The sequence below is a fragment of the Pogona vitticeps genome, chromosome 5, assembly GCF_051106095.1.
Source record: "Pogona vitticeps strain Pit_001003342236 chromosome 5, PviZW2.1, whole genome shotgun sequence".
Lineage (NCBI taxonomy): Eukaryota > Metazoa > Chordata > Lepidosauria > Squamata > Agamidae > Pogona > Pogona vitticeps.
The window spans coordinates 139,261,546-139,289,509 of record NC_135787.1 but is presented as its reverse complement, the minus strand read 5'-3'; the positions used below and the strand labels follow the sequence as shown (position 1 = coordinate 139,289,509).

At 38.2% G+C, this 27,964-nt stretch overlaps 1 protein-coding gene across 2 annotated transcripts in view; it reads left to right on the top strand.

The window, feature by feature from the left end:
- NELL2 (neural EGFL like 2) overlaps nucleotides 1-27,964 on the top strand; it is a 140,987-nt gene that overhangs the window by 91,701 nt on the left and 21,322 nt on the right. For both annotated transcript variants that reach the window (XM_020795538.3, XM_073000446.2), the window contains exons 14-15: nucleotides 11,736-11,858; nucleotides 12,867-12,962. In XM_020795538.3, the coding sequence (XP_020651197.3) occupies nucleotides 11,736-11,858; nucleotides 12,867-12,962 (219 nt within the window). The remainder of the gene's footprint in view (nucleotides 1-11,735; nucleotides 11,859-12,866; nucleotides 12,963-27,964) is intronic.

Below are 27,964 nucleotides of genomic sequence, written 5' to 3'. Positions count from 1 at the left end.
AGCCAGAATGCTGTCTTGACCGCTGCCATTGGTGTTGTCAACATTAAGGCTTCCGGACATGTGAAAAAGTCAAAAATTATTAGGCACAGGTGTGAGAAATAGTTAAAGAAATTAGATATAAAACCTGAAATGGCATTACGGAATATTAGGCCAGGAATTAATGATAAAAAATTGAAATATTGTCTAATGTACATACTCACAGCAGCCAGATTACTCTGGGCCCAAAACATGGAAAAGCGAAGAAACCCCAATGATAGAAGAGTTGTTAAAGAAGCTATGGGACATAGCAGAACTGGACATACTATCAGAAGCACTACGGGAACAATCAAGAGACTATGTAGAACAAAGCTGGAAACTAATATACTCTTGGGCCCAGAGGAGGACAGGAGTGTAGGGCAAATCTGACCATATATGTATATGTATTCAGTACACACTGGGAACCCAGCCGGGGGGAACGGAGGGTCAACAAAGCTGGAGTCTCTGACTCCAAAGGGGGGAGGGCTTAGTTTAGTAGATGGGTATTTGTGTGTGTGTGTGTGTGTGTGTGTGTGTGTGTGTGTGTGTGTGTGTGTGTTGATGTCTTAGTTGTATGTCTAGTAGTATATTAAAAAACAAAAAAAATATTAAGGATTCCCTTTGTTACGCAAAATATGGCATCTTTTTTCCTGCTGGCAAGGTGGACATGATATTGTGCAGCAATACAGAACGACCTCCTGGTTTTTGGATGATGAATACAGAAGCACAATTTCCCACATTCATAAACTGGAGATTTTTTTTAAGAATTGAAGTGTTAACACCCTTCCATATTGATCTCTTGTTCGGTATCCTCAGTGCTACCTCCCTTCCTCCCTTTTTTGAAGCAGAGGGACTAAGCTCGCTGAGAGTAGTGCTCTAATATGTGTTAAGTTCCAGAACGAATTACAAAAAGATTTTCTGATGCAAAAGATTTTTTTATTTGCAAAATATTTTTTTTTAAAAAAGGAATGCACACATTGCATGATCAATATCAGACCTTTTCCCTAAATCATTGCTTTTGACCTTCTTATGCTAGTTATTTATATTCTTGGGTTACTTTTTTTTGGTTAGTCATTTGTTTAGTCTTCCCCTTCGATTTGCCAGGAGGTGATGGGACCAGTGGCCATGAACTTCGTTTTTTTGATGCTGAGCTCCAGACCATTTTTTGAGCTCTCGTCTTTCACCCTCAGTAAGAGGTTCTTTAATTCCTCCTCACTTTCTGCCATCAGAGTGGTATCATCTGCATATCTGAGGTTGTTGATATTTCTTCCGGTAATATTAATGATGGCTTGGGATTCATTCAGTCCAGCCTTTCGCATGATGTATTCTGCATATAAGTTAAACAAGCAGGGAGACAATATACAGCCTTGTCATACTCCTTTCCCAAATTCGAACAATCAGTTGTTCCATATCCAGTTGTAACTGTTGCTTCCTGTCCCACATATAGGTTTCTCAGGAGATAGATAAGGTGGTCAGGCACTCCCATTTCTTTAAGAACTTGCCATAGTTTGCTGTTGTCAACACAGTCAAAGGATTTTGCATAATCAATGAAGCAGAAATAGATGTTTTTCTGGAACTCTCTGGCTTTCTTCATAATCCAGTGCATGTTAGCAATTTGGTCTCTAATTCCTCTGGTTACTTTAAATATTTAGAGTGATGCCTCAGAAGATGAATGCCTCACACAATGAAAAATTCGCAAGGTGAAAGCATTTTGCGATTTTTTGGGTGACTCGCAAGACAAATTTTTCTATGGCCATGCTTCGGAAGATGAATAGGAACACATTAATTAAATGTCAATGCATTCCTATGGGAAACCACATGTCGCAAGACAAAATTTTTGCAATACAAAACAACTCGTGGAACGAATGGGTGAACTTAGCCACTGGCTCTTCGGGACGAATTTTACTCTGATGAACAAAGTCAATAAAGACAGGAAGAAATTTCAGTTTAGCACTAGTTTGTTTATGTTTTTTTTCAGTTCAATATTCAGATTGATGTGCAGACTTTTTAATGTGCATACATCGTATAAAAGACTCCTAACATATAATAAGCAAGGAATGAGACAATCTTGAAATCTAGAATCTGCAGGGGCAGAGACAAACAGACTTCTCTCACTTGTTTAAGGTGTGGAATTTATGAGAAATAATGTTTAAAATGTGGTTCATGACAAATCAAATCTAAATATATAAAATACCTGCATAATTCATTTCCACTGTCTTAATAATGGGGAGAGAACGGGCCACGTCCTACACCTAAAAATCTTTTGATTTTGGCTGCTTTTATGAAACATGAGTTTGAGCAAAAAGAAGGAAAAGGAAGTCTGATTCTAAGGCTAAAGTTAAATGTTATTTCTATAATTGGCAGAACTCCTTACATGAATGCTAAGCACCCATGAAAGCTATTCATCAAACTCCTTCCTTTCTTGTTCATGCCTATAATGAATGGAGGATGCATGAGAGCAGTTTGTGCTCAAAAAGAAGATTCATGCTGAGGACTGCTAAGAGATTGAGAAAATAGCAATATTTTTCATTCTCATCATTAAAATTTTCTCATAGTATTTCACAACTAAATAATTATATAAAACATTGCTGAATTTATAGTTGATTAAATGATTTAAGCAGTTCACAGTTTTTAGTGGTACTGAAAAATAGTGAAGGTACCCAGGAGGCAGTTGAAAGCTTCATGTTGGTTTAATGTCCTTATGAAGTTAACCAACAGATGTTCACCAGAAGTCTGCAAATTTGTAAGGTTTGCAAATATTTAGGTAAAATATTACAAAAACAAGATGTGAGATGGCATAGAAAGGTTTCAGCAGGAAGGCAGCCCTCCCACTTCTTTATTCCACTCCCACACCACTTTTGTAGCATTTTATTTAATGAAGAGATCTTGAGAATCTTGCATATTTTGTGACCTTATGGCTGGCTAATAAAGATATTTCACTAATACGGGAGTATAGTTGTACTAACAATTGCCACACACATTGCTTTGCAAAATCTATTTTATTAATACAATTTCTTTCTTTAAAAAACAAGTGCTTTTTTGTGTGAAGTTTAAATATGATCACTTTGATGCTAAGCTGATCTTTCCCTCATATGAGAGGGGATGACTTCTGCCAATTCTCCTCACCATTTGTAGGCTCACAGAAGCTGAAGTCTTGTTCCCTGATACAGTAAGTCACCACTAAAGCAGGTGCATTGAATCTGAGGGGATTAAGTGAGTCTAGTTGGAACTTACTACACTTATTAAGAAGTTTTCAGCCGAAATACATATTACTACACCATTCCTAAAAGTTCTCAAACTATTTGGAGAGTTTTTCAGGGGCCTGAGGGAAGGAGAGGCGAGAAGATTCCATTCCATGATTTTTTTTTTCATGAATGGGACAAAAATGTAGCCTCCTAAACAAATGTTCTTGAACATTAGAAATTAAGATCTAAATCCTATGTTAGTCCCAGCTGAAGTACACCCATTGAAATCAAAGGAACATACATTTCTAACAAATCATAATCTCATCAATAGAAATTATTCTATTGAACTAGTTCCTCTAGTTAGAACTAACATTATATTTAGTCTTGAATTTGAGCAACTTCAAAATAAATGAAAAACGTGTTGTTTTTGATGGTACAAGGATTTTACCCATAATCCATGTATGAAGTGCTAGTAATAAAAGCTTCATACATTTAAAAACCATTACTTTGGGAGGCAGTGTAATCAAAGTTGAATATCACATTTTAACAGTCAAAACTCAGCTATGATGAATACAAACTACTTTGATTTCAAAGTTACAGTGAAATTGATTTTGGAGCTATTTAACAAGCATGATTTTAGAAATAATTTGTGGAAATTGCTTGCTTGCTGTTAATGACTAGCCCGTTTGATGGAAACTAAATATATATTCTAATCTGCAAATCATTGCAAGTGCTTTGCAGTTTCATTTCTTTGATACATTATCAAAATGTAATTCAGTGACCAATGAAACCAGTATTGCCGTTCCAAAGAATTTGATGAAAGCTAAACCACTTCATAAATCGGTTTAATTCCTACACTGTTGAAAAATAAATTTAATTTGGTCATTTTTTTAAAAAAAAAAAACCTTCTTTGAAAACATTTGCAAAGTAACAAACTATACATCAAAATATCTGTGAAATAAAATTCCCTGACCAGAATTCTATTATCAAATTACACTGGCATAAGGAAAATTAAATATGTCATGGCAGAAAAGTGTTTCATGTTAACAAACTGCCACTTAGGTGCGCACTCAGGAACACAACCAGCACTTCATTAATTATTAGCAATTTGCCACCAAGATTTACAGAATTTACCTTTTGTAAGCATAAATTGGCAATAGGTTTCTGGTCAGAATGTCGTCATTTCCCTCCCCTCCCTTCTCACTTGGATTGATTGTGGATGGTTATGGGTAAGGTTTTTCATTAGCTATTTGTCAGCTAAACCATACAGTATTCTATCTATTTCTATGAAAGAAAAAAATGAATGTAGAAGCAATCAATGAAGCAGAACTAATATACTGTTATCTCTGTGTGTATTAAGACTTTGGTCATGGAAGAATGAAAAAGTTTTAAGTTTAGTTTTTCCTTAAAATGGTTTTCAAGCAAAATATTGATCTATCCATATGTTTATCGAAAACTGAAAAGAAAATATACTATGGTTTGACTTTCAAAGGAGTGCTTGCCTAGTGTTGCTACTGTTGTGATGTGTAACTTCTTTCTGCAGCTAGCAGGTTAGTTACTTTATATAAAAATCCCATACATAATGGCATCTTTCCTGCACAGGAATCAACCATATAAAACTGTGCACGATTAGCAGTTATCTGTTAATGATGATGATGATGATGTTACCACAGAAAATCAGAGGCCACAGGTTACTGCAAATACAGCAGGTAGTAGAGAAGGAAAAAAGAAGCTGAAATGATTATATCAGTAGAAGCAGAGAAAAATTACTTAAGGTAGTGAAAATAGAGAATATTTTGAAAACAACAGAAACAAAGGCTCAATATAAGAAACAATTTGAAAAGAAACTAAACAGCTGGAAACATAAATCACTACATGGACAACACCTGAGAAATATTGATGGAAAACATCATAATTCAACAAGGGCATGGCTAAAACTGAGGACCATTAAGAAGGAAACCGAAGGGTTGATTTTTGCTGCACAAGAACAAGCACTCCAAACCAACACGATGAAAGCTAAGATCCAAAGAATTATTGCTAACAAGAAACGTTGACTCTGCCAAGAAAAAGATGAAACTGTATCACACCTCATCTGCAAATATCCAAAGATGCACAAACAGATTACAAAGTTAGACACAACAGAATGAAAAAATTCGTGCACTGGTCACTATGCAAAAAATATAACTTTCCAGCCTCCCAAAAACCCGTGAGAACATCCAGTAGAGAAGGTGTCAGAAAATGAAGAAATCAAGATCTTGTGGGATTTCTGGATCCAAACTGATAGACACCTTCAGCATAACACACCAGACATAGTAGTTAATAGAACAAAGAAATGTCTGGATGATTGACACTGCAATTCTAGTGGATGCCAGAGTTGAAAATACAGAATTGGAAAAACTAACAAAGTACAGAGACCTTGCAATCGAAACATCTCACTTGTGGATGAAACACTTAAGTGGTCTCTGTAGTCATTGGGGTTTTGAAAACAATATCATGAAATTTCACACAGTATTATAAGCTGGTGCAGATCTCAGAAATAATACCATCAGAGCTACCAAAAATGGCAATATTAGGAGCAGCATACATACTGTGCTGATATATAACAGATACTTAGGTTTTTGATTAAAACGTGTATCTGTTATGTAATACCAGTCAATGTTTTATAATTTTTATTGACTATGTCTGGTATTTTTTTAACAACAACAACAGGGGTAAGGAAATGAGCCAGGTCTAATTTTCTTGAGAAGCCAGGAACCTCAGCTGACCTCACCATACAAGCAGATACACACAACACTATCTCACAGAGTGATGACTACCCCATTAAGGACAGGTGAACTGCTGCACTCCTTCAGGTTCAGTCCTTTAGCAATCTCTAGTCCTGCCTGCCTCTTCATGAGAGGCAGAGGGCCTCTTTCTGTCTATATGCAAATATTTGCCTGTCTTCGTATTATTGTGTGCTTACATGGATGAATACTCCACCCACCTACTGTCACTCTCAGTGTGTGTACCCATATCTACAGGGATGTGCATTAACAGGGACACACTGATTGCTGCCTACCCTACCCTGTACCATTTCCAGACACTGGGATCTGATTCTTGCCTGATAAAACATCATCATTGTCAATAGGGAAATGCAAATAGCAAGACCAGGTCTTAGACCGAATGGGGCAGGCAAAGTAGAAAAGTTCCCAGCCAGGCTGCAGAGCTGCTACTCTGTTTTGTCTTCCCACTTTTTTTCCTGTCATCAGGAGAAAGCCCGGTTGCCCCCCTAAGGCAGCCTCTAGAAGTAGCTGCATGGGGGGGGGACTTTAAAGGGGCAATGAGCATGCCCCTCTTTGATTCCTTCTTAAAATGGCAATGCAGGGAGCCTCTGCTTCTCTGCTGTTGTCCTTACTCTCTTCCCTCATCCTTGGATCTGACAACCAGGGGTATTGAAGCCACAATGCATACTTTGAATATTTAGTCAATGAGTTTGAAGCAAGCAAGGCAAGGAAGGTTCATTTCAAAGGTAAGGGGCATACTGTCCAAGTTTAATGTATGGGAACTATTGGTCTCCCCCATTAATGCCTGTGGGTTCTTTGCTCTGCTCAGTAATTGCCCAAGAAGTGCACAAATACTCCCCTCCCCTTCTATTCAATTTTACTCATTTTCTCAAAGACAGTTTACATCCCTGATATCTATTTCTCTACATCCACCCACCCACCCCCACACCCACCCACCCACCCACCCACCCACACACACCCACCCACACACACACACACACATAGTTGTTTTGAAATAATTTTCTTGGTCATTTGTGAACAGCTTTTTCAGAAGCTATGAGGAATACACATTAGACCCATCAGTCAAAGTGTAACAAATGAAGTAAAATCGAGAATGAAAGTTGTGTTAGATATTTAATGGAAACAGAGCTGCAGCATTAATCCCATCAGCATTATTATTGTGTTCTGTTATTATGAATTTATCCAAATGTGCTATCACCAAATTACATTTTAAATTACTTTAATTTAAATGTCTTTATTTAAAACTTTGCTTTGAATTTAGATAATACAGCATTAGAAATCTATCTGATAAACTCAACGATAAAAGTCATTTCTGTATTTACTATTTCAGTAACAAATAGTCCTTGATGTGGCATTTCAACCATCTAATGGCTTTTTTCGTCCCCTGACCAAAAAAGCAAGATTTTTAAAAACTTTTTTTTATTTGGCAATAATATTTGCTTCTAAAATACTCATAAAAGGAGGTAATGCAATTTAATGCTTGGTAATCCAACTTCAGAAAATGATGCTAGCTTTTTTGTTGGCACGACTGCAATTGACTGTCTAATCAGCCTGAAATCTCCCAAGAAAACATATTTCTCCTGAGGGTTCCATTGCAAGCAGTATACTAATATATATGAATGGGCTTTCCCCCCTAGAAAACTGCTGGACTAAAACAAAGCAAAACAAACCTTTCTGTGTTTTCTTTCTGTTGTATTATTTAATTATTAAAGTGGCTGCTTAAATGTGGTACATATTTTAAGGAAATATCTATTTGAAAAACTCCCTAATAATTATAATCTCAAAGATAGGAAGCAGTTAATTGTATGGCATTTTCTTTCTTAAAGGAAAGGAAATTGCATGTGATATTGTTGAAGGCTGCAGTTCTTAGAACTTGTTAAATTCTTTCCTGTTTTTTTATGTATAAGTGCTTCCTATTGTGCATGTAACTGCTAAAATTGTCTGAATAGGGTCAAGAAAAATCTGTTTAAAGCAGCAGAATGTACCTGAAGCAAAAATCCCACTTCATTTCTGAAGTGATGCAGGATCAGGGTTTGTCTGATAACGTGGGAGATCTCAGAGGTAGGAGGCTGGATGGCCTGCTTGAAAACCCTGGACAGTAGTTGCCAACCAGACTTGACACAGCCAGGCTAAATAGATCACTGATGGGACCAGATTTGTATGTTCCTTCACATCTCTTTTTGACTGAAAAGTAGAGGGTAAACATTGAAGGCACACAGGACCGCCTTGCACATCTAGTTTGCTTCTAGCTTATTGACATCTGGATAAAATTCAAGAGAAAATTCACCAGTAATGTGATCTGGCTTGTAATGGAATCTTACAGAAGAGTTTACTATTAAGAAGCCAAAGAAGCTCCATGATTCAGTGAAACACCTCTGGAGGCCAGCACAGGCCAGAGTCAAATCATAACTAGCACTGACAATTCACAGTACCTTCCAGCCTAAGACTTCCATATATGTTTGTTGTGTACTATCAAGTTGCACCAAAGTTATGGTGGCTCTGACAGATTTTAACAATATGTAAGATATTTAAGGTATGGTTTTACCATGGTCAGACTCCACTGAGTTTCCATGCCTGATTAGGGATTTTAAATCAGGTGTCCTGAATTCTAGTCTCTAACCACTATACGACACCAGCTTTCATAATAACAATTGTGTGCTGACAAGTTGAATCTTACTTAATGCTGACTTTTCCCTGGGTTTTCTGGATACAAAATATTCAGTAGTTGTTTACTAGTGCCTTCTTCTTGGGGTTCTCAAGGAGACATAGTGGAGAATCAAATCCCTTATTCAAGTCACTGTGCTATCCAGCCACTTAACAGGTAAACTGTGCCTAGTATTCTTTGGGAAAGAATTATAACCTTCCGAAGAAAATGAAGAAATATCACCTGTAAGACTTGTGAATATTGTGTGATAAAAACAATATTCTCAGATCTTATGGGTTATATTTATCAATTGATTGTTATTTGGTTTCATACTGCATGAACTGAACAAAAAATATTTCAGTTCTAATTCAATAACATTATGATAAAAAGCAGGCAAGCCTATCTACTCAACTGTATGGTATAGCTTATACCCATGGCCTTAATTTGCAAAGCTGTGACTCTTTTCTCTTTCCTAATGGCTTGATTTAATGGGAAAGCTTCTTTTCCCTGCATGGAGTCAGCCTGTAGAATTTGCGGCTGCTGGAGGTCACTGTAGCAGGATTATTGAGATGGCTAGATAATTTTATGAGCAATGATATAGTTATTCATGCTGAGTTGCAAGTAATTAAATTGCATGCTTCACGAATCAAAAACAGCAGTTCCTTATTATATATTTTGCTGAAGACTTAAGAACTGCAGGACCAAATGTTCTGACCACAACACTAAGATTTATTAGTTGCACCAGAAGAAGAGCCAGAGGTCAGATACCGGTCTAGCTGAGATATCTTATTCCAATTTTCCAAACGGTAATTTTGCCGCTTGAGGAGGGGGCTAGGAGCTAATGTAATCTCTTTCTCTTCCTCTCTCATGCTTGTGTATAGATTCCCATCTTCATTTCCCAGTTACGTAGTTATAATTGTAATTTACTGTGGTATTTTCTATGAAGTAACAGAGATCATCTCCAAAACCCACTTAGAATATGCTTTTAAGCTGCCTTTTAAGTGATGGTTTTGAAGTTAACCAGCCTCTGTTCCAAACTGGAAAGCTGCCAACAAATGAAAGATTGTTCCTCTACAACAAATTGTTGAACTGTTTGAGTATACTATAGAGTTTTAAATGTTGATTGAAATCAGGCCCCCACCCTCAACATTCTTCATTTAGAGAGGCACATCTCCAAATTTACCTGTCTCCCAAGGAATCCCTGTGTGTCTCATATTACAAGCAACCTAAGGGTAATAAAACCCACAGTTCATGTCAAACCATTGTTTCTGCAACAACTGGATATGCACCAACACCTCCCTGTGGCCAAAAAAAGGGGGAGGAGGAAAATATTAGTAGCAATAGGCAGCCTATCTTTTAACAAAATTTGTCTGCTTATACTGACCTTCTCTTTGAACACCCTCTGACAAGCTGCAGAAAAACTCCAGGGTTCCCTGAAACACAGTGGGAAAACTACCATTCTGAAGCATCAAAAGCTGGCATAAAAGGGGTTGGCAAGCTGTATTTCAGCCGTCTAAAATTATATATATTTTAAAAAATACATGGCTAGTTAGTACCTTTGCAAGTAGTCTGAAGCTCAAACAGGTTTGCAGCCCTAATTGGTGAGCCTCACATGAAAGATAGTATGCAGAAATGATTTTTCTGTTCTCATTAATTCAGGAAAGGGGTCAATAAGGTTCAAGTAACCTGTCAAAGGTATTAAAATTCAGAAGTTCTTGCGTTTTATTTTCTGGCACAGAAATAAACAGAAATGAAGAAGCATGGCATATATAACAAACATGGCATGGATTTTATAACCATAATTTTTAACTTCAATTTTGTTTTTGAGTTTAATTTAATTATTTTATTTTATTTTAACTGTTTTAATGCTCTTTGATTGCTTCTAAGATAGATAGATAGATAGATAGATAGATAGATAGATAGATAGATAGATAGATAGATAGATAGATAGATAGATAGATAGATAGATAGATAGATAGATAGATAGATAGATAGATAGATAGATATGCAATTAATAGAAAGCATAAGACTGTGGACATCTTGATGCAAGAAATTATTACAAGTGTTTACTAAGCCAGTGTGGTATAATGGTTAATGTTAAATAGACTCAAGTTGAAATCATAGCTAAGCCATGAAGCTTATTTAGTGGTTTTTGAGTTGGCTCGAAAACCACTAAATAAGTTTCATGGCTTAGCCTAACCTATATCTTGGCACAAAGTTGTTGTGAGGATAAAATGTGGGTAGGTGGGGGACATGTATCTTTTCTTGGGTTTGTTAGAAGAAAGACCAGGATAAACCAAAACCAAAACCACTGGTCTGCCTTTGACAAACAGAAAGTTATGAAACTTTAAATTACCTGATTTCTATTCTACTGATAGGTTAGCAAAACTGCCATTGATAGCTCTGCCTTGCCAGCTGTGTGTTCATAGAATGCAAAAAGGGTTATGTATCACATTTCAAAGAGTTTGCCACTGTTTTAACACTGACACACTGAAACAAGACACCCATTTTTACTCTTTCTTGCCATTTTGATTAAATAACATGTAGCACTTCTATAAAGCTCTAACAATATTCCACCTGTTACTGTGTCAAAATATTTTTTTCTTTACTACTTGTATGTTGCTCAGTGTCCCAGATAACATTCATTTATTGTTTCGCTTTTCTGACCCTTATGACTGCCTAAAATATTTTGTAGTCCAGTTCACAGTTTGGGGTGTCAATTTGTGCCTTAGTTCCTGTGGAAAATGGGGTGCATCTGGTAATTCCTTTAATTTTGCATTTGCCTGCTTCTGGTTTCTAGACTGCAAATTGCAAGACGACATTTAGGCTGCAGTCACTTACTTGGGAGTAAGCACCGTTGAACAGAGTGCAACTTTATACTGTCAGTGTGTATTCTCCTATGTATCTATTTAAAAGTAAACCCTGTTGAAGTCAGTGAGACTTACTTTTAACATAATGAATGTAAATTTACATCCTTTGTGTAGCGAGGGAGATGTTTGCTAGCAAATTGGAGGGAAGATAAAGGTAGTGACAGAATTGGAATGTATCAAAGCTTGGCTATATTGCAGTACTGAGTGACCTAAATAACATACTTGTTTAACCTTTTAGAGCATGATGAATGCCTCACAAACCAACACAATTGTGATGACAATGCACTCTGCTTCAATACTGTTGGAGGCCATAACTGTATTTGCAAGCCAGGTTATACTGGAAACGGCACTGTATGCAAAGGTAAGGAGGTATCAAGACAAAAAAAGGATGATATTTATTTCCTTGATGATTTTATCTCCTTTCTGCTTGTGTACCTGGAAGCTGCCTTTCATTTGCTGTGGACCAAAATCAAATGATACCAAACAGTATCATCTGATAGACCCCACCTACCCATGAAATAATTTTATCATGGATTTCTGTGAATTAGAGGCTGTTCCCCCAACGACAAGGTGGCAAATGCCACCATATATAGATGCAGTGGTGATCAATATGTTGTCTGTACAGTGGTGCCTCGCATTGCAACGTTAATTCGTTCCGCAAAAATCGTACAATATTAAAAAGCCCATAGAAATGCATTAAAACCTCATTAATGCGTTCCTGGGGGCTTAAAACTCACCGTTCAGCGAAGATCCTCCACTGTTAAATGAAAGTTTTCGAGAATCTGTAGAAAAGTTCAAGTACAACCCTGAATTAGTGTAATTAGGCACATTGAAGTTACCATCAGGAAATGAATGCTATGAAAATTATCATATTTTTCCGTGTATAAGACACCTCCATGTATAAGATGCCCCCCACTTTTCTGATCGAAAATTAAGAAATCTAAATGGGGCTTAGCAAGTGTAGGGGGAAAGGGATAAAAGTGCTACAGAACCACTTTGATCCCTGCTTTCCCCTTCCCTTGTTTTTGTTCTCTCCTCAGCTTACTTCTGTGTATAAGACGACCCTCAATTTTTAGTCTAAAGATTTTAGACAAAAGTATAGTACTTATACATGGAAAAATGCGATATCACATTCAGAAACTTCTGACATTTTCTGCTTGGGGATCAAAACAAGATGGGCAGTGTAAGGTTCCAATTCTTTCTGTTCAGGTGCGGAGAGAGATGCCTCTGTAGTTGGATCCAATGCCAGCACATTTAATTAAGATATTAATTTAAATGTTTTTTTATAATAAAGTTATCAGATCCTGCCTGGAATTTTCTTTATGTATGTGATTTAATTTTTAATAGTATTCTATTTATTTTATTTCAGCATTCTGCAAAGATGGTTGTAGAAATGGTGGAGCCTGCATTGCTTCCAATGTCTGTGCCTGTCCGCAGGGTTTCACAGGGCCTAGTTGTGAAACTGGTGAGAAATCTTCTCCTTTACTTTCTGTGTGAACCTTATCTCTATAGAGTAGGAGTTGGAAACTTTCATAGAATCACAGAATCATAGAATAATGTTGTTGGAAGGGACATAGAAGACCGTTAAGCCAACCCCTCTGCTCAATGAAAGAAATCCAAATCAAAATATATCTGGCAGATGGTTGTCTGCCTTTTTTTTTTTTTTTTTTTGACATCTCCAGCTTTGGAGCACTCGTCATTTTCTAAGGTAATCGGTTCCATTATCATACTGCTCTAACAGTTAGGAAGCTTTTCTTGATATTCAGCCAAAAATCTGTCTTCCTGTAACTTGAGTCCAACTTTACATGTTATTCACTTTGGGATGACTGAGAGCAGATCTCTGCATGAGAATCTTTCAGTATTTGAATGGTATTATCATATCACTCCTCTGTCTTCTTTTCTCAAGGCTAAACATGCCCAGTTCTTTCAGGCTTTCCTCATAGGGCTTAGTTTCCAGTCCCCTGATCATCCTTGTTGCCCTTCTCTGAACTTGTTGCAATTTGTCAGCCTTCTTCTTGAAGTGTAGTGTCCAGAACTTTGATGGATATGGGACCATATTTACACTCCATTTTTTTGTGGGGGAGGAGACAAAAAAAGAGAGAGAAAGGACATCAAAACAGGTATGTCTATGTCTGGCTTCATCTTTTGGTTTCTGGACTGGAAAGGGATTGAACTCCAGTCACTGCAAAAATGCAGCTCCAGAAGCAGAAAAACACATTCTGCACATTTGGGGGGGGGGAAACTGGGTCATTAGGAACCTGTAGAGGCATGGGGGGTACATACAGCCTTTAGGTCCCCCTGTGCTCACTGTTGATGTAGATTACCAAGAAAATACTATTTCAATATATTTCAAATAAGAGGAAAGGCTTGTTCTTCTTTGTGGTCTCTATGAATGCACACTAATGGGTTAATCTGCACTTGCATGGAACAGCCTCAGAAATTTCTAGCTCCAGCACATGGTGCCAGGATCTCCCCCAGGCTGGCTATAACTCCGCTCCCGGCACCGAGTACCTTGGTTCCTTTTCGACTGCCGCTCTTGCAGCTACGTTTGGAACTTTGTGCACTCAATCTAACAATCAATCTTACCTTTCCCTCTCTTACCTGGACCTCCCTGGCTTGATTTCGGACCGTTGACCTCACTTCGCAACTGTGAGTTACTGTATCTGCAAAAAGAAAAAAATGGATTAATTGTCATATTGCTTACTTTGAGTTTATGGCCTTGCCAGGCCTCTTCAAGAGGTGTGAGGTCTGCTCAAACAAAATTCCCCTCTCTGATGGACATCCCCGTTGTTTATTTTGCTATGGAGAAGAACATCAGCCAGCTGTGTGCACCTTTTGCAAAAACTTTACAAAGCCGGCCTTGAAGTTGTTGCTCCAACACCTTAAATCATTTCTTTGGGAGAAATCCCTTTCACCATCTCAAACTGCCTCTTAGGATTCCCTCAAAACACTGCAACCGTCTCCAGCAGTTTCACTTGAGGTTACAGCCCAAAAGGTGGTGAAAATGGCGGCCAAAACCAAAATCATCCTTGGGCTCAAGGTTGACGGCCGCGGGGTCGACACCATTGCAATCTTCAACATCGAGTTAGAAGAAGAAGAAAACCCCTAAGCCTGCTAAAGCTGTAGAAGTCTCGGCACCAAGGCCGAAGATATCTGGGCAACATTTGGTGAGCCTGAGTGTACCCGCGGGGAAGAGGATGTATCCCTACATTTGCCGCCGCCATCTGCTTCCATCAGTAAGATTCCTGACACCTCTCTGGAGGTTGTTGAATTGGCACAGGCCAGCCCATGTTCTTCACTGGGCTCGTTGATACAGCAACCTGTTGCCTTGCCGCCAGCTCCGACTGAGGTTCCTCATAAGAGAACCCATAAATCCTGACACCAAGAGCCACCTGAGCAACTGGACCCATATAGCCGACAGTCAGAGCCAAGGGGGTACCCTGCTTGTCGAGGCTGATGCCATTACCTTGACTACCTACTGGCGTACGGGGCAGAGGACTTTGAATGGGACCTGCATTTTCATCCAGGACCTTATCGATATGACCCTTATCCTTGGTATCAACACTTCAAACCCTATGCTCAGCCCTTTTTGCTGGCTCCTCTATGGGAACCCCAGCTTCCTCTCAGACCATCTCTAGATGGATTGTCCAGACCATCTGCTTTGCCTATGATTTAGCTGAGACTCCTATTCCAGGCCGAGTCAGAGCTCACTCTGCAAAAGCTGTAGTGTCCTCGATGGCCTTTCTCCATGGGGTAGACATTGCAGACATCTGCCAAGCTGCCACATGTGCCACTCCATCTACCTTCATCTCCCATTACTGCCTATGTATCCGGGCCAAGGGTGAGGCTGCAGTAGATTGAGCTGTCCTGGATTCTGCACTTTTGTGACGTCCTTCCTCCTGGTAAGTGAGCTTGCTAGTCACCAATTAGTGTGCATTTACAGAGACCATGAAGAAGAAAGAGGTTACCTACCTGTAGCTCTGGTTCTTCGAGTGGTCATCTGTGAATTCACACTCCCCGCCCTTCCTCCCTGCTGTCCGTCATGTGTGCCATTGCATGCTATGCAGTGGTGGTCAGTTCCATGGAACTGAGGCACTCGGTGTTGGGGGCAGAGTTATAGCCAGCATGGGGGAGGTCCCGGCACCATGTGCTCAAGCTAGAAAGTTCCGAGGCTGCTCCACACAAGTGCAGATTAACCCATTAGTATGAATTCACAGATGACCACTCGAAGAACCAGAGTTACGGGTAGGTAATCTCTTTTTCTTGTAGGGGAAGTAGTAAGTATTGTGGGTGGTCTGTGCCTCCCCCACACTCCGTGAGCTTTCCTGTATTGAATGTGGTGGTGGAAATTAATTTTGCCAGCCAAAGAGATAAATGGTTGAAACAAAAGTCATTCACCATCATATTCCAACCATGTAAGAATTTTGTGTACGTTTTCTCTTGGGCATTGTTCTTTTCCACCACAATGTATTTTGAACTATTGCTGTTGATCTAAAATCTAGAGTGGATTGTCATAAAAATTATTTCTTTTAAGTTAAATTAATTATACCTCTTTCATGTTTATGTGATGTGATGTGTGTGTGTTCAGTCATAATATTTTTTTTATTAGAATGGGATAAATCTACTCTGGTTCCATTAAGAATAGACCCATTGAATCAAGGGATTTACATAGTCATTCAGTAGGTCTATTTTAGCTGAGATGAACTATTGATTTTGCTACAGGTTTCTCTCTTTGATTTCATGTTTTTAGTACAAAATCCTGCTGATCTTTGAATGACACATGTTTTGTTGTCTGAAAGCAAAATAAAGAAAAGGATATGCTTAGCGTCTGGACCATAGTATGAAAAAAGCGTTGAGCTCTGCCACTCTATTTTTAATGTTTCTATGTGCTACTTAGAGGCTTCCTCCTGCTACGGTTTTGCATGATTTTTAGCTGCCGCTTTACCTAATTTATACTAATGTTTCCAAACTGTAGTATAGTACAATCTCATCTGTGATACTGTGTCCTGCTTGTTCATCATATGCTAAGCAGTATTTATACAAAACACCAGGGAAAGCCAATACGGATAGTTAGTGGTTAGATAGGAGATAGTGTTATTCATAGGATGTGTAAAACAGATGTAGGTCCATACTACAGCAATAGGTAATCAATTGCCTCAGATCCTTAGATGATATAACAAGTGAAAAAAATTAACAAAAATATTGGAGAGGCTTGAGAGGATTTCAAATGTGGGAGCCAATAAATAATATCCTGAGGAAAAGTGATTTTTATTTTTTATCGAGTAGCATCAGTATGCCTAATAGAAGGGTGGTGTACTTCTTATGACTGACTGGCTATATAGCTATTCTGCAATATAGGACCATAAATCTAGAGAATTAAGCAGAAAAGGCAGTTTCTGGAGCACTAACTTCATTCTGCTTGCAAATAGGTCCGGTATAAAAACAAATCAGTCACTGATCTGCATTTCACTGGGAAATGTTCTCTGACCCATCTAAGAAATGAAAAATGGTTTCGCTGTTGCTAGGTATAAACTGTATCCTGAATACATATTGTCTTCCTGGTAACCATTGACATACATCCTCTTCAAAGGGTGTAATTAGTGTGTAAATGTTTTAATTAATGCATTAATAATGTTAATTTAACAATGTAAACATTTTAAACTTCAGTTTTAACATTATACAACTCACCCAATTTTTAAAATATAATGTTAATTTTTGAACCTCATGTTTCAAGCTGTGCTGAAAACCCTGGGGGCCAGGTTAGGCTGACAGAATGTAGCAGATCTAAAGTCAGCATCTCCACAGTATTAGTCCAACACTCACCACAGTACAACAGTGTATCAAATAAGTGAATCAGAACAAGAATTGTTGTTTAAAAAAAGCCAAGAATCTAATGACAACTTGAGACTAACAGGTTTTATTAGACATACATTTTTGTGGCATGTGATAAACTGGGCTGCAGTCTACAAATACTTGTGCTAAATAACACCTGTTAATAATCTTTAAAGTGGCAGAAAACTATCTGTTGGTTTCGCTCCAACGGACTAACATTGGTCTCCCTTTTAAGGATTTTTATAAGCATTCTGAGCTTTTGTTACTCTTACTTTAACAGCCATGAACAGCCCACTGTATATTTGTACATTGATTTTTACTACCATCTTATATATAACCAAAAAGTCATTTCTTGGGCAAAACTCGGACTTCTGCACAAACACCTTTTTTCCTGCAATCAGCATAATTGAAAGTCTAAAGACTAATCTCTGTTGATTAGCTGACAGATGTATTATACTGACCAGTTACTCTGCCTATTGCCAGGATTTTTGTGTAATAAACACTTTGAAGTTCATTAGCAATGTTAATAATGTAAAACCAAGAAAAAGACCTGGAGCATCTTCAGGATTAACAGATTTATTTCAGTGTGAAGCTTTGTCATCTTCTTTATCCCACTTCACCTGGTTTCTACCCATACAATCATGTACACTGTGTATATAAATCTGTGGCTTCACTACAGTACAGGCTGTGTTTTAAGAACAGGATTGCAATCCACAAAAGTTCACACTGAAATTAATTTGTTAATCTTGAAGATGCTACAGGTCCATTAGTTGTTATTTTTGTTTCTGTTCCTGTTCCCGTTTTTGTTATACATGCCATTATAGAGGCATAATCCTATCATTGTGATAAACGTACGGATATCATGACTGGTAGCCATTAAAAGTCATTGACAAGCAACTGACACAGCTGAGAAATGGCCCCAGAAAACTGTAGAGGCAACGTCTTCCTCTTTCCGTGACGGTAGATGCAGTTTACAGTTGTTCACCAGATAGTTAAATTTAAGCATTTTTGCTCCTGTAGTAATGTGGGTCTAGTGATTTCTATGGCTTACCGGGGCCATCTGGCCCTTTGAGGTCTTGCTCTGGAAAAGGAAGGTACCATCTTATGATGCAATCATAATCACCTTCAGAGTGCAGTAACATGGAAGAATCAGAGGAGATGGTGCCAGGAAATGTGTCTTACTATTAAGATGTTGCTATTAAGAGCTAAATGTTAAACAGCTTTTGCCAACTTGGTAGAGTGCTCCCATGGTTTCTTGGACCCATCGCCCTCAAGGAAGATGCCACTTTAAGATGTACCATCTGTCTTTACAGAAAGGCTGACCAATCAATGAGGCAAGGTATCTCAGAGAGCTGGAGAAGTGATGTCGACACTGCTTTTTACAGTTTATTGTCACACTATTTTTTACCACTTGAGGCAAAGCACTAGTGGTATAGACTCATCTGTAGGCATTGAAACCCTCTGTCTTATTATTTGCAAGCAGTGTTCAGTCAGAGTATCTGCCTAGGACATATTGTGGACTGCCATTTCCTTAGACCCATATATATGAGAAAAATGATGTAAGAGTCAAATAATAGTAGACATTGACAATATTTTACATAAATCACATCCAAATAAACAGCAGATATTTTATTTTAAAAGTAATCTAGAATTCTTTTAAAGGTATTTCAATATGTGACATTTCTTTTTAGCCAAAATTCATTTTTGATAGGCTTGGCATATTATAATATTCACTTCTTAGTCTGTTCTAAGCTTTGGCTTTATAACATGCCTTAAATCTGTAAAGAAATCCTGATAGATGTCTAAGTATAAAATTCACACCTTTTCTTCTTGTTCAGTTTTACAGTACTGCATGCCATTTACTTCATAAGGTGGTATGCTTGTCAAGTATATGCATGGAATCTGCCTTCAAGAGATGCCAAGTTGAAATGTCACATATTAAATCTGGAAGAACAAAGCAATATTTCTTCTCATGCAAGTAAAATTATAGTATAGTTACCCTGGATAGTTTCATTATAATAAAGTTTGCCAAATTTCAGTAAGGATTCACAAAATAATTGTCTGTGTTATTTCTTCCTTCCTCCAATTATAATTTTCTTCCCTCGTTTTCCTTCCTTTCAAAACACTTAGTCTGACTTCCTTAACTTCCTATATTATCACATTTTCAGCATCAAGCTGTCTTAGAAATAAACTGTCACTAATAATGAGATTGTATTGGTATTTTAGATGTGTGACTGAGAATATTAAAATCTCCCCCCCCCCAAGGCCTGCAAAGCCTTCCCCAGGTCAAAAGGGATCACAGGGAGCTTCTGCTGTGACAATAATGCATGGTCAACACTTTAGGAAACTCCTGTTTTATTGGTGAGTTATATACAGTGGTGCCTCACTTAACGATTGCCTCGTTAAACGATGAAACTGCTTTATGATTTCCTATGGGGAAAATTCACTTGACAGTTATCGGTTCCCTGCTTTGGGAACCGATTTTTTGCTAAATGATGTTTCTGAAACAGCTGATCGGCAGTTCTAAAATGGCCACCCGCTGTGCAAAATGGCTCCCTGCTGTGTTTTCAGGACGGATTCCCCTCTTTGCAGGCAGTGAAAATGGCTGCCCCTATGGAGGATCTTCGCTGGATGGTGAGTTTTCAGCCCATTGGAACGCATTGAACCGGTTTCAATGCATTTCAGTGGGCTTTTTTAATTTCGCAAGATGATGTTTTCACAAGATAGCGATTTTTGCAGAATGAATTAAAATCGTCTTGCGAAGCACCACTGTATAATGTATAGTATGTCACCTAGGGTTTGGAGCTCTCTCCCAAGAACAGCCCCATCTTGCCAGTTTTCTTCTACATTATAAAGACTTTGGGAAGTATACAGTACTGGATTTCTGCTCCCGTGAGAGCATAATCCTGCCTAATCTGATCAGTCTCATCAGTCTTTTGCATCCCCCCTGCTGTTCTCTGTGCCACCTGGACATCAGTTTACAGCTCCCTGTATACTGGAATAGTTTTTTTTTTTTCGAGTGCACAGGGAGAATTGCCTTATTTCTGGTTATGCTTATAGACTCAGTTCTGTCAAGGGAACTGCTCTTCTATATACTTGCCTAACTATTGGAAGAGAAGGATCTTAGCCTGAGGTCTAAATATATAGAATGAAGATGCCAGCCACATCTCCCTAGTAAGGGCATTGTCCCGATGATCACTACAAGGAAAAGCTCTTCTCTTGTAGCCACGTCGTGGACCATTGTGAGTGTAGGCATGTCAAGGAGCACCTGTAGGGATGAACTTAAGCATTTGAGCTGGAGCATAAAGGGAGAGGGGCTCCTAAGGAGGAGTCTTATCCCCGCTATAGTCTTGTCCCCGCTGTCTTGATTAATTGCCATTAAACATCTTAAAGTCCTTTTTGAAGAATAAATGGGAAAAGTATTGTACTATTTCTAGCCACCCTTCTAAGACTTCTCCTTACATGTCCTGATTATAATAAGAATTCCCAAAGCCATATCTTTTGATGTAACTCGTTGGTAAATCTTCATTAATGTCAATAGCCTTATTAGAAAATGAATCAGTTGACAATGTTTCCTTGTGTCTTCCTACTTAAAATGATAATTAATCTCTAGATTATTATTATTTTTTTGTAAAAATACATATAGTAAACTGTGAAAAGAACTGCACTTGCCTTCATGCTGCATATCTGGTAAAGCAGTTAAGAGGATTGCTTATAAATGAGAAAGAACTCTTTAAGCTTCAAGACAAGTTCCTGAAAGTATTCCAAACTGTAAGATTTTGTGGTAAATGAGATGAATTCTATTGAGTTAGAGTTTAACTGTAAGATCTTTTATATTCTTTGTGTCTGTTATCCCTGCTTCCATAAATCAATCTTCCTCCCACTTTTAATCAGTATTCAGGATGAATAAATGCCCATTTCTACAGATCTAAAGAGAAAATAGGTCACTATTAAAGTTTGCACTTTTCACTAAGTAAGAAGTGTGCCAGGATTTAATAAGTCAAACTGGGGTCAATTTCAGTGGCTCCTTTATGTCATAAGAAAATTCAATATAATGCATTTTCCCCCTAAGCAACTTAAATGTTTTACAAAAGAGACACTGAATTTTCCTGTCTACTTGATCACACCACTGAGAGAGCTCATGGAATGCACTGTCTGGAGGGGAAAATAAAATAGACTTAAGAAAGGTCTTCTTTCACCCTATCCCCTCTCCTGGAAAGAGAGAAGTCACCTCTCCATCACCAATGACAATTGCATTAAGGTGCCCACCACAGTAGGAAAAAAATCAATGTCTTGTTTAGATCTTTTTCAAACAATCATTTTAGCATGTCTTCAAAGAGGTATAATTAGGAATTCACAAATCTTAGACTTGGCTTACTATCCAGCTATTATTTATGGTCACTAGAAATCTGTGTTCTCCCTTGAGCTCACTGCCAGAGAGCTTTTGAAAGAAGTTTGTATATACATGTTTGGGGGAGAATCTTTTGCCTCGACAGGAAGATCAATCTTATGGAGAGACAGGGTGACACACAGGCTCCCGCCAACATGTCCATACACATTGAGTCTAAGCTCTCCACTCCTGCTGCTTCTGTATTAGAGAGATGGCCTGAATCCATGTTTATGTGCATTCAGATCAACATACATGGAAATATTCCCCAAAATCAGAAATTGTTAAAAAACAACAACAATGTTTCCATTCATGGGGAGACTTTTAACAATGTCCATTCAAATGTGCATTGACACTCCCTTTAAACCTTCCCAATTAGATGGAGCAGGTTGACTGGTAGGCCTCTGGGCCAAGTTGGAGCTCTTTGTTCGATCATACCACATTAACGAAGCTCTAATCTTCCCTAATATTTATGTGGTCTTATTTTTAATTAGAATATATTTGAAACAAAAGGGTTGTATGCAGTACACTAGAGATACAGTATAAATGTGTGGAGGGTTTAGTCAATTACTTGTCTGTCTGTCTGTCTGTCTGTCTGTCTGTCTGTCTGTCTGTCTGTCTGTCTGTCTGTCTGTCTGTCTGTCTGTCTAATGTTCCATCTTTCTCCAAGGACTGTAGCTCAAGGTGGCCTACTTGTTAAAATATTTATGATTAAAAAATAATTAAACCATTATAATATTAAAGAATATTTTGAATTCAAACACTTGAAAACATCTTTTAAAAAGCATGTTATAATTACAACAACAAGAAGAAAGATGGAAGACAGCCTCGCTTTCTGCCATAAGAGTGGTATCATCTGCATATCAGAGGTTGTTGATATTTCTTCCGGCAATCTTAATTCCGGTTTGCGATTCCTCCAGTCCAGCCTTTCACATGATGTATTCTGCATACAAGTTAAATAAGCCGGGGACAATCTACAGCCTTGTCATACTTCTTTCCCAATTTTGAACCAATCAATGTTTCCATATCCAGTTCTAACTGTTGCTTCCTGTCCCACGTATAGATTTCTCAGGAGATAGATAAGGTGGCACTCCCATTTCTTTAAGGACTTGCCATAGTTTGCTGTGGTCCACACAGTCAAAGGCTTTTGCAAAGTCAATGAGGCAGAAGTAGATATTTTTCTGGAACTCTCTGGCTTTCTCCATAATCCAGCGCATTTTGGCAATTTGGTCTCTAGTTCCTCTGCCCCTTCGAAATCCAGCTTGTACTTCTGGGAGTTCTCGGTCCACATACTGCTGAAGCCTACCTTGTATGATTTTGAGCATAACCTTGGTGGCGTGTGAGATGAGTGCAATTGTACGGTAGTTGGGGCATTCTTTGGCATTGCCCTTCTTTGGGATTGGGATGTAGATTGATCTTTTCCAATCCTCTGGCCACTGCTGAGTTTTCCAAACTTGCTGGCATATTGAATGTAGCACCTTAACAGCATCATCTTTTAAATAGTTCAACTAGAATGCCATCACCGTAAAATGGGACCTCAACAATCCAGCTGCAGAATTTTCAACCAGCTGATGTTTCTGAACCTTTATCAAAGGAAGCTTCATGCAGAGTATCTTGCACTAAGTCAGGAGGATGTAGCTGAAGATGTGCCATCATACCAAGTCAGGCATTTCCAGGAACAGGCCATGTGCTCTTTGGTATCCATTGCCAATACCTGGGTGTCAGGACTGAATCCACAAAGAAACTCAAGCTGTAAACCAGAGTTTTCCAGAAGAGTATAACTCCAGCTAGTACAGACTGAATGCCTATTCACTGATCTAACTTTCAACTGCTCAGGAGCATCCTGTCCTGTCTGGACTAAGCTTCAATCATTTTGCACTTAATGTCTGTTAACAATACTGGACACTGGTTTAACAAAATAGCTTTCTCAAAGTTAAGTTGGAAAGAGAGATAAAGTTGGGTGTCTTCAGCATATTGGAAGCATTGAACTCCAAATCACTGTACAACCTCTCATCTCCTTTCCTGGTGTTTAATTCTAATATTAGTGATTTTATTAATTGGCCTTGTTTTTCATTTGCAAACCACACTGCGAGCAATACCAGTTGGGTAGTATATAAATTTTTTACATAAAATGAATAGTTAACTGACTGGTGTGCTGCTAAGTAAAATCAGAAGGTGGGAGGCAACAGGACTCTGTTATACCCTATGAAACTTTCCAGGTGCTCTTCTAGAGAGGACCGGATTAACCCTTAGTTGTTAAATACATAGTGTGACATAAATGAAACATTGATACAACAGCTCAGCAATATATTAAAATATAATTTCTTTCCACTATTGAAGAGAATAAAGAATGACCTTCATAATTCACTGTAAGTTATTTCATGAATGAATTATGGTCCATTATATGATTACAGGAAATGTATAATGGCAATAGCCATCCTTATAATTTGCCCTTCCCTCCCCCCTTTCCATTTTTCATTAGAAGGATGGCAACAGTGTTTATACAGAGCATAAGGAATATGTATACAGTTATCACTAAACCACCTCCTATATAGATTCACAAATGTATAATCTTCCATAGGTAAATAAAAATAAAATGTATCACATTATTCATAGGATAGAATTAATCAGTATTAAATAATATCCTTATACCTAGATCCAAAAAGGGAGCGCTGTGAACAGAAATTGACTTGGGTAGATGGTTTTCATTGCAGGGTTGGCAGGGTTTTTTTTTCAGATCAGAGGTAGCTATGCAAAGGGAGGAAAGTGTTTCCATGCATCTGTGCCTCGCTGTGTAGATGGAAATATATTCCATTTTGTCTGTTGTTGTATTTGTAAGATGCCTATTAAAGAGACTCTCTGGGCATTGTACAATTATTTTAAAATATGATAATAGAGATGGGCATAACTTGCTTCATTCCCTGCCTCCTTGTCTGAGTGGGCAGCTGCTGGAGGAGGCAGAGAATTGAAGCTTGTGCTCCTATTGAGCCTGGACAGTTGCACAAAGAGCAGGAAATTAGCAGTGCACACCGGCTGGTGAATGGGGTAGCTAGCTGGTGGAAGTTTTGTAAATGACTCTTCACAGTTCTACATCAGAGATGAAATGCAATGATCCTTTAAATTCACTACTCAATTTACAGCTGATTATTGAAGAAGGGGTGTATTTTGTCAAGTTCTAGGTTGGGGTGAAATTGTTTTTAACTGATTTCAGGACTGTTTGCTTTGGAAAAATCCAGCATTGAACTGTTTTCTTTATCTTCCTGTGAAGATAAATGAAAGACAGAGAAAAAAATTCAGCCAGCTATGTTAGCAGTGGTAGCCATGGAGCATCCTATGGTGGTTGGCAGGCAATCATCCACTCTCCCCAGCTGACTGCAGAAAGGGAACATACCACATCACTTTCTTTTAGTGAGGTGTAGAGCAGTGCTCCCCAATCTTGGGCCTCCAGATGTTCTTGGATTACAACTCCCAGAAGCCTTCACCACCACCTCTGCTTGCCAGGATTTCTGGGAGTTGAAGTCCAAGAACATCTGGAGGTCCAAGGTTGGGGACCACTGGTGTAGAGGAAAGGTATGGCTCTGGGTGCCTACTGAGAAAAGCTTCTGCTACTGTAGTTCCTGCTACTTCTAGTACCATTGCCATGAGAGGCCACAACAAAATTATGACTTTTTGCAATTGAACTGTAAGAAGAGGAGTTGGCACTGCAGCTTATCTCTCACCATATCTCCTGGAACTATTCCAAAATCCCCCATCAACTTTCTCCTATTTTTAGGATCCTTCAACCAACCAACCAACCATTCTCCTAATCAATCGTTACATTTTTATTCCACTTTCCTCCAATGAGCATAAATTGATGTACTGCCTATTTCATTCTCACACTATCATTTTATTTTTGGGGGAGAGAGAGACTGGCTAAGATCACCCAGTGAGTTTCAAGGGTAAGTGGAAACCTGGTTCTCCCAAGTTCCAATCCACCATTTAAGATGTTACATCTCAAAGAAATTTGCCAGATGGCTGACTGATCATACTTAATCTGTCTAACCTTAGAAGAAAGTATCTGTTCTGAAATATTTCTCTCCCTTTGCTCACTATTCTTAGATCTGGAGTGGGATACTTATGGCCCTTCAAAGATCTTCATGGTCTGCAGCTTCCATCATCTCTAGATAGCATAGCCAGTGGTTACTGCTGATGGGAGAGGGAATCCAATATACATACAGAAAACCACAAATTGTTCTTCTCAAAAGAAATAAAATGGACAAAGGGAAGGTTTTTGTACATTTTCTAAGTTCTGAACGTAAGCATCTTCCTGCTCTCTGGCAAAGGGCACCCATGGAAGGAAGGAAGGAAGGAAGTGACAAGATCATCATAAGAAACATTTCCCTAGATTTTTCTGGAAAGCACTGGGGATATTCTTTTCTTGTATTGCTGTGAGCTAGAGCCTAGCAATAAATTATCTTAAAGCATCAATCTCTAACAAAGAGTAGGAGATTAGCTACAGCAAATCATTTGCAAACTGCTTCAACAGGTTGAATTAACAATATTGCTTCTCTGCAATATTTCTGGCTGTCAAGTTGTGTGAAAGAGCAAAATGAGCAAACTTATTTTTATAAGGTCTCATGCCTTTTGTGTCCTTGCAATAGCCTATTGTATGTTTTTTTAAGTATCCTGTTCATAGAAAACTAATTTAGTTCCATTAATGAAAAAAGAAGCAAAATGTGATTGAGAATGTAGTACAGAATTATAGTTCATTAATTCTTCAAGTATGTAATTTTCCACACTCCTAATCCCCCATTGATTTTTGCACACCCCTATAGATCCTGCTAAATGCCAGCAAAAGGAAATTCAGTCATGTTATTTCATGCGTGGTTGTGGCAGTACTCCAGAATTAGACAGAAACATTATGAAAGGGATTTTCCAGTGAATGCTTCACCATGTGACCCTCTTAACATTTCTTTGTTGTCAGAAATTGATCAATCACAGTTCTGCTAACAACCCAGTCTATGACAGTTTCCCATTAGGCAGCCAATACCCTCAGAAGATATGACATTTGTAACCATTGAAGATGATAATTCAGAGTACCTAATTAGGTATGATGAATTGTATGCATGCTTGAAGAGTTTGAAAATGGGTAATAGGTATATTTTCTTCTAGGATGTGTGCCATTGACTGCGTCATTGCTCATTAAAGAAACAGACTAATTGATAACTCTGTGCTACTATATTTAGATGCTGACTCAGAGAGAATTTTTCAAAAACCTCTACTTTCTGATTTGCAGGAACAGCACACACCCCTAAGATTCGTCCTTAGCTGATTCTCTAAAACAAAACTGTTTTCCGTATCAGCAAATATTGATGGGTGGGATATAAATCAAACAAACAAACAAACAAACAAATAAATAAATAAGATGGGAGAAAAGAGTTTTTATTCATGTGCTTCTCAGTTTTTTCATCTGAATATACCAGGAAAATCATTTTTCCAAGATATGATAGAGATCAGGTCAATCTGCATTCTAATTTACAAATATCACATCCCCCAAGCATAACTATAGGAAATTCCTGTTTATAATTTTTCCCCCCATCCACAATTTGGAAAAGTTTCTCTGAAAATATGCAGCTGTTTTGAACTGGCATGGTAAAATGGGTATAGAATTCATTATTCATACAGGAATTGTTATAATGAAGCAGGAATCTTCTCCAAAGCCAACTAGCGGGGGCTGTTCGGGATATACAGACAGTATAAGCTTGTTATGCACACTGAATAAGAGATTGTTCATTCTGGGTTCTATAAATTGGCTCCCAGCAACACAGAGATATTCTAGTTTTGCCTGCTTGCTTTCAGATGTCACTACCTTCCTGTTAACAAAGAACATACTTTGCACAATACTCTATTGTGTCCTCATGTTCTTTGTTGGGATTGTCTGAACATTAAAAAGACTCCCATTATTTTGGAAAAGAGGCAATTGCTCTGTAGGATTTAACTTTCCATTATTTCACTGGTGTAGTGCTACATTGTGTATTATAGAAGTTTGCTACTTGTCATGCTTTAGGCAAAACTTCCAATGAATTCCTGGTCACTCAATCAAGTCTCTTTCAATTAAACTGTCATTAAATGATTCACTGGAAAAAGGATTAAGGAAGATACTACATGAAGGCTAATGAATCAGATTAGTAGTAAGGTAACAGTGTGCAATGTTGCTTAATAAGTATTCTAATAGCAGCATGCTGCTAATAAGGTATGAGTTTAAAGGG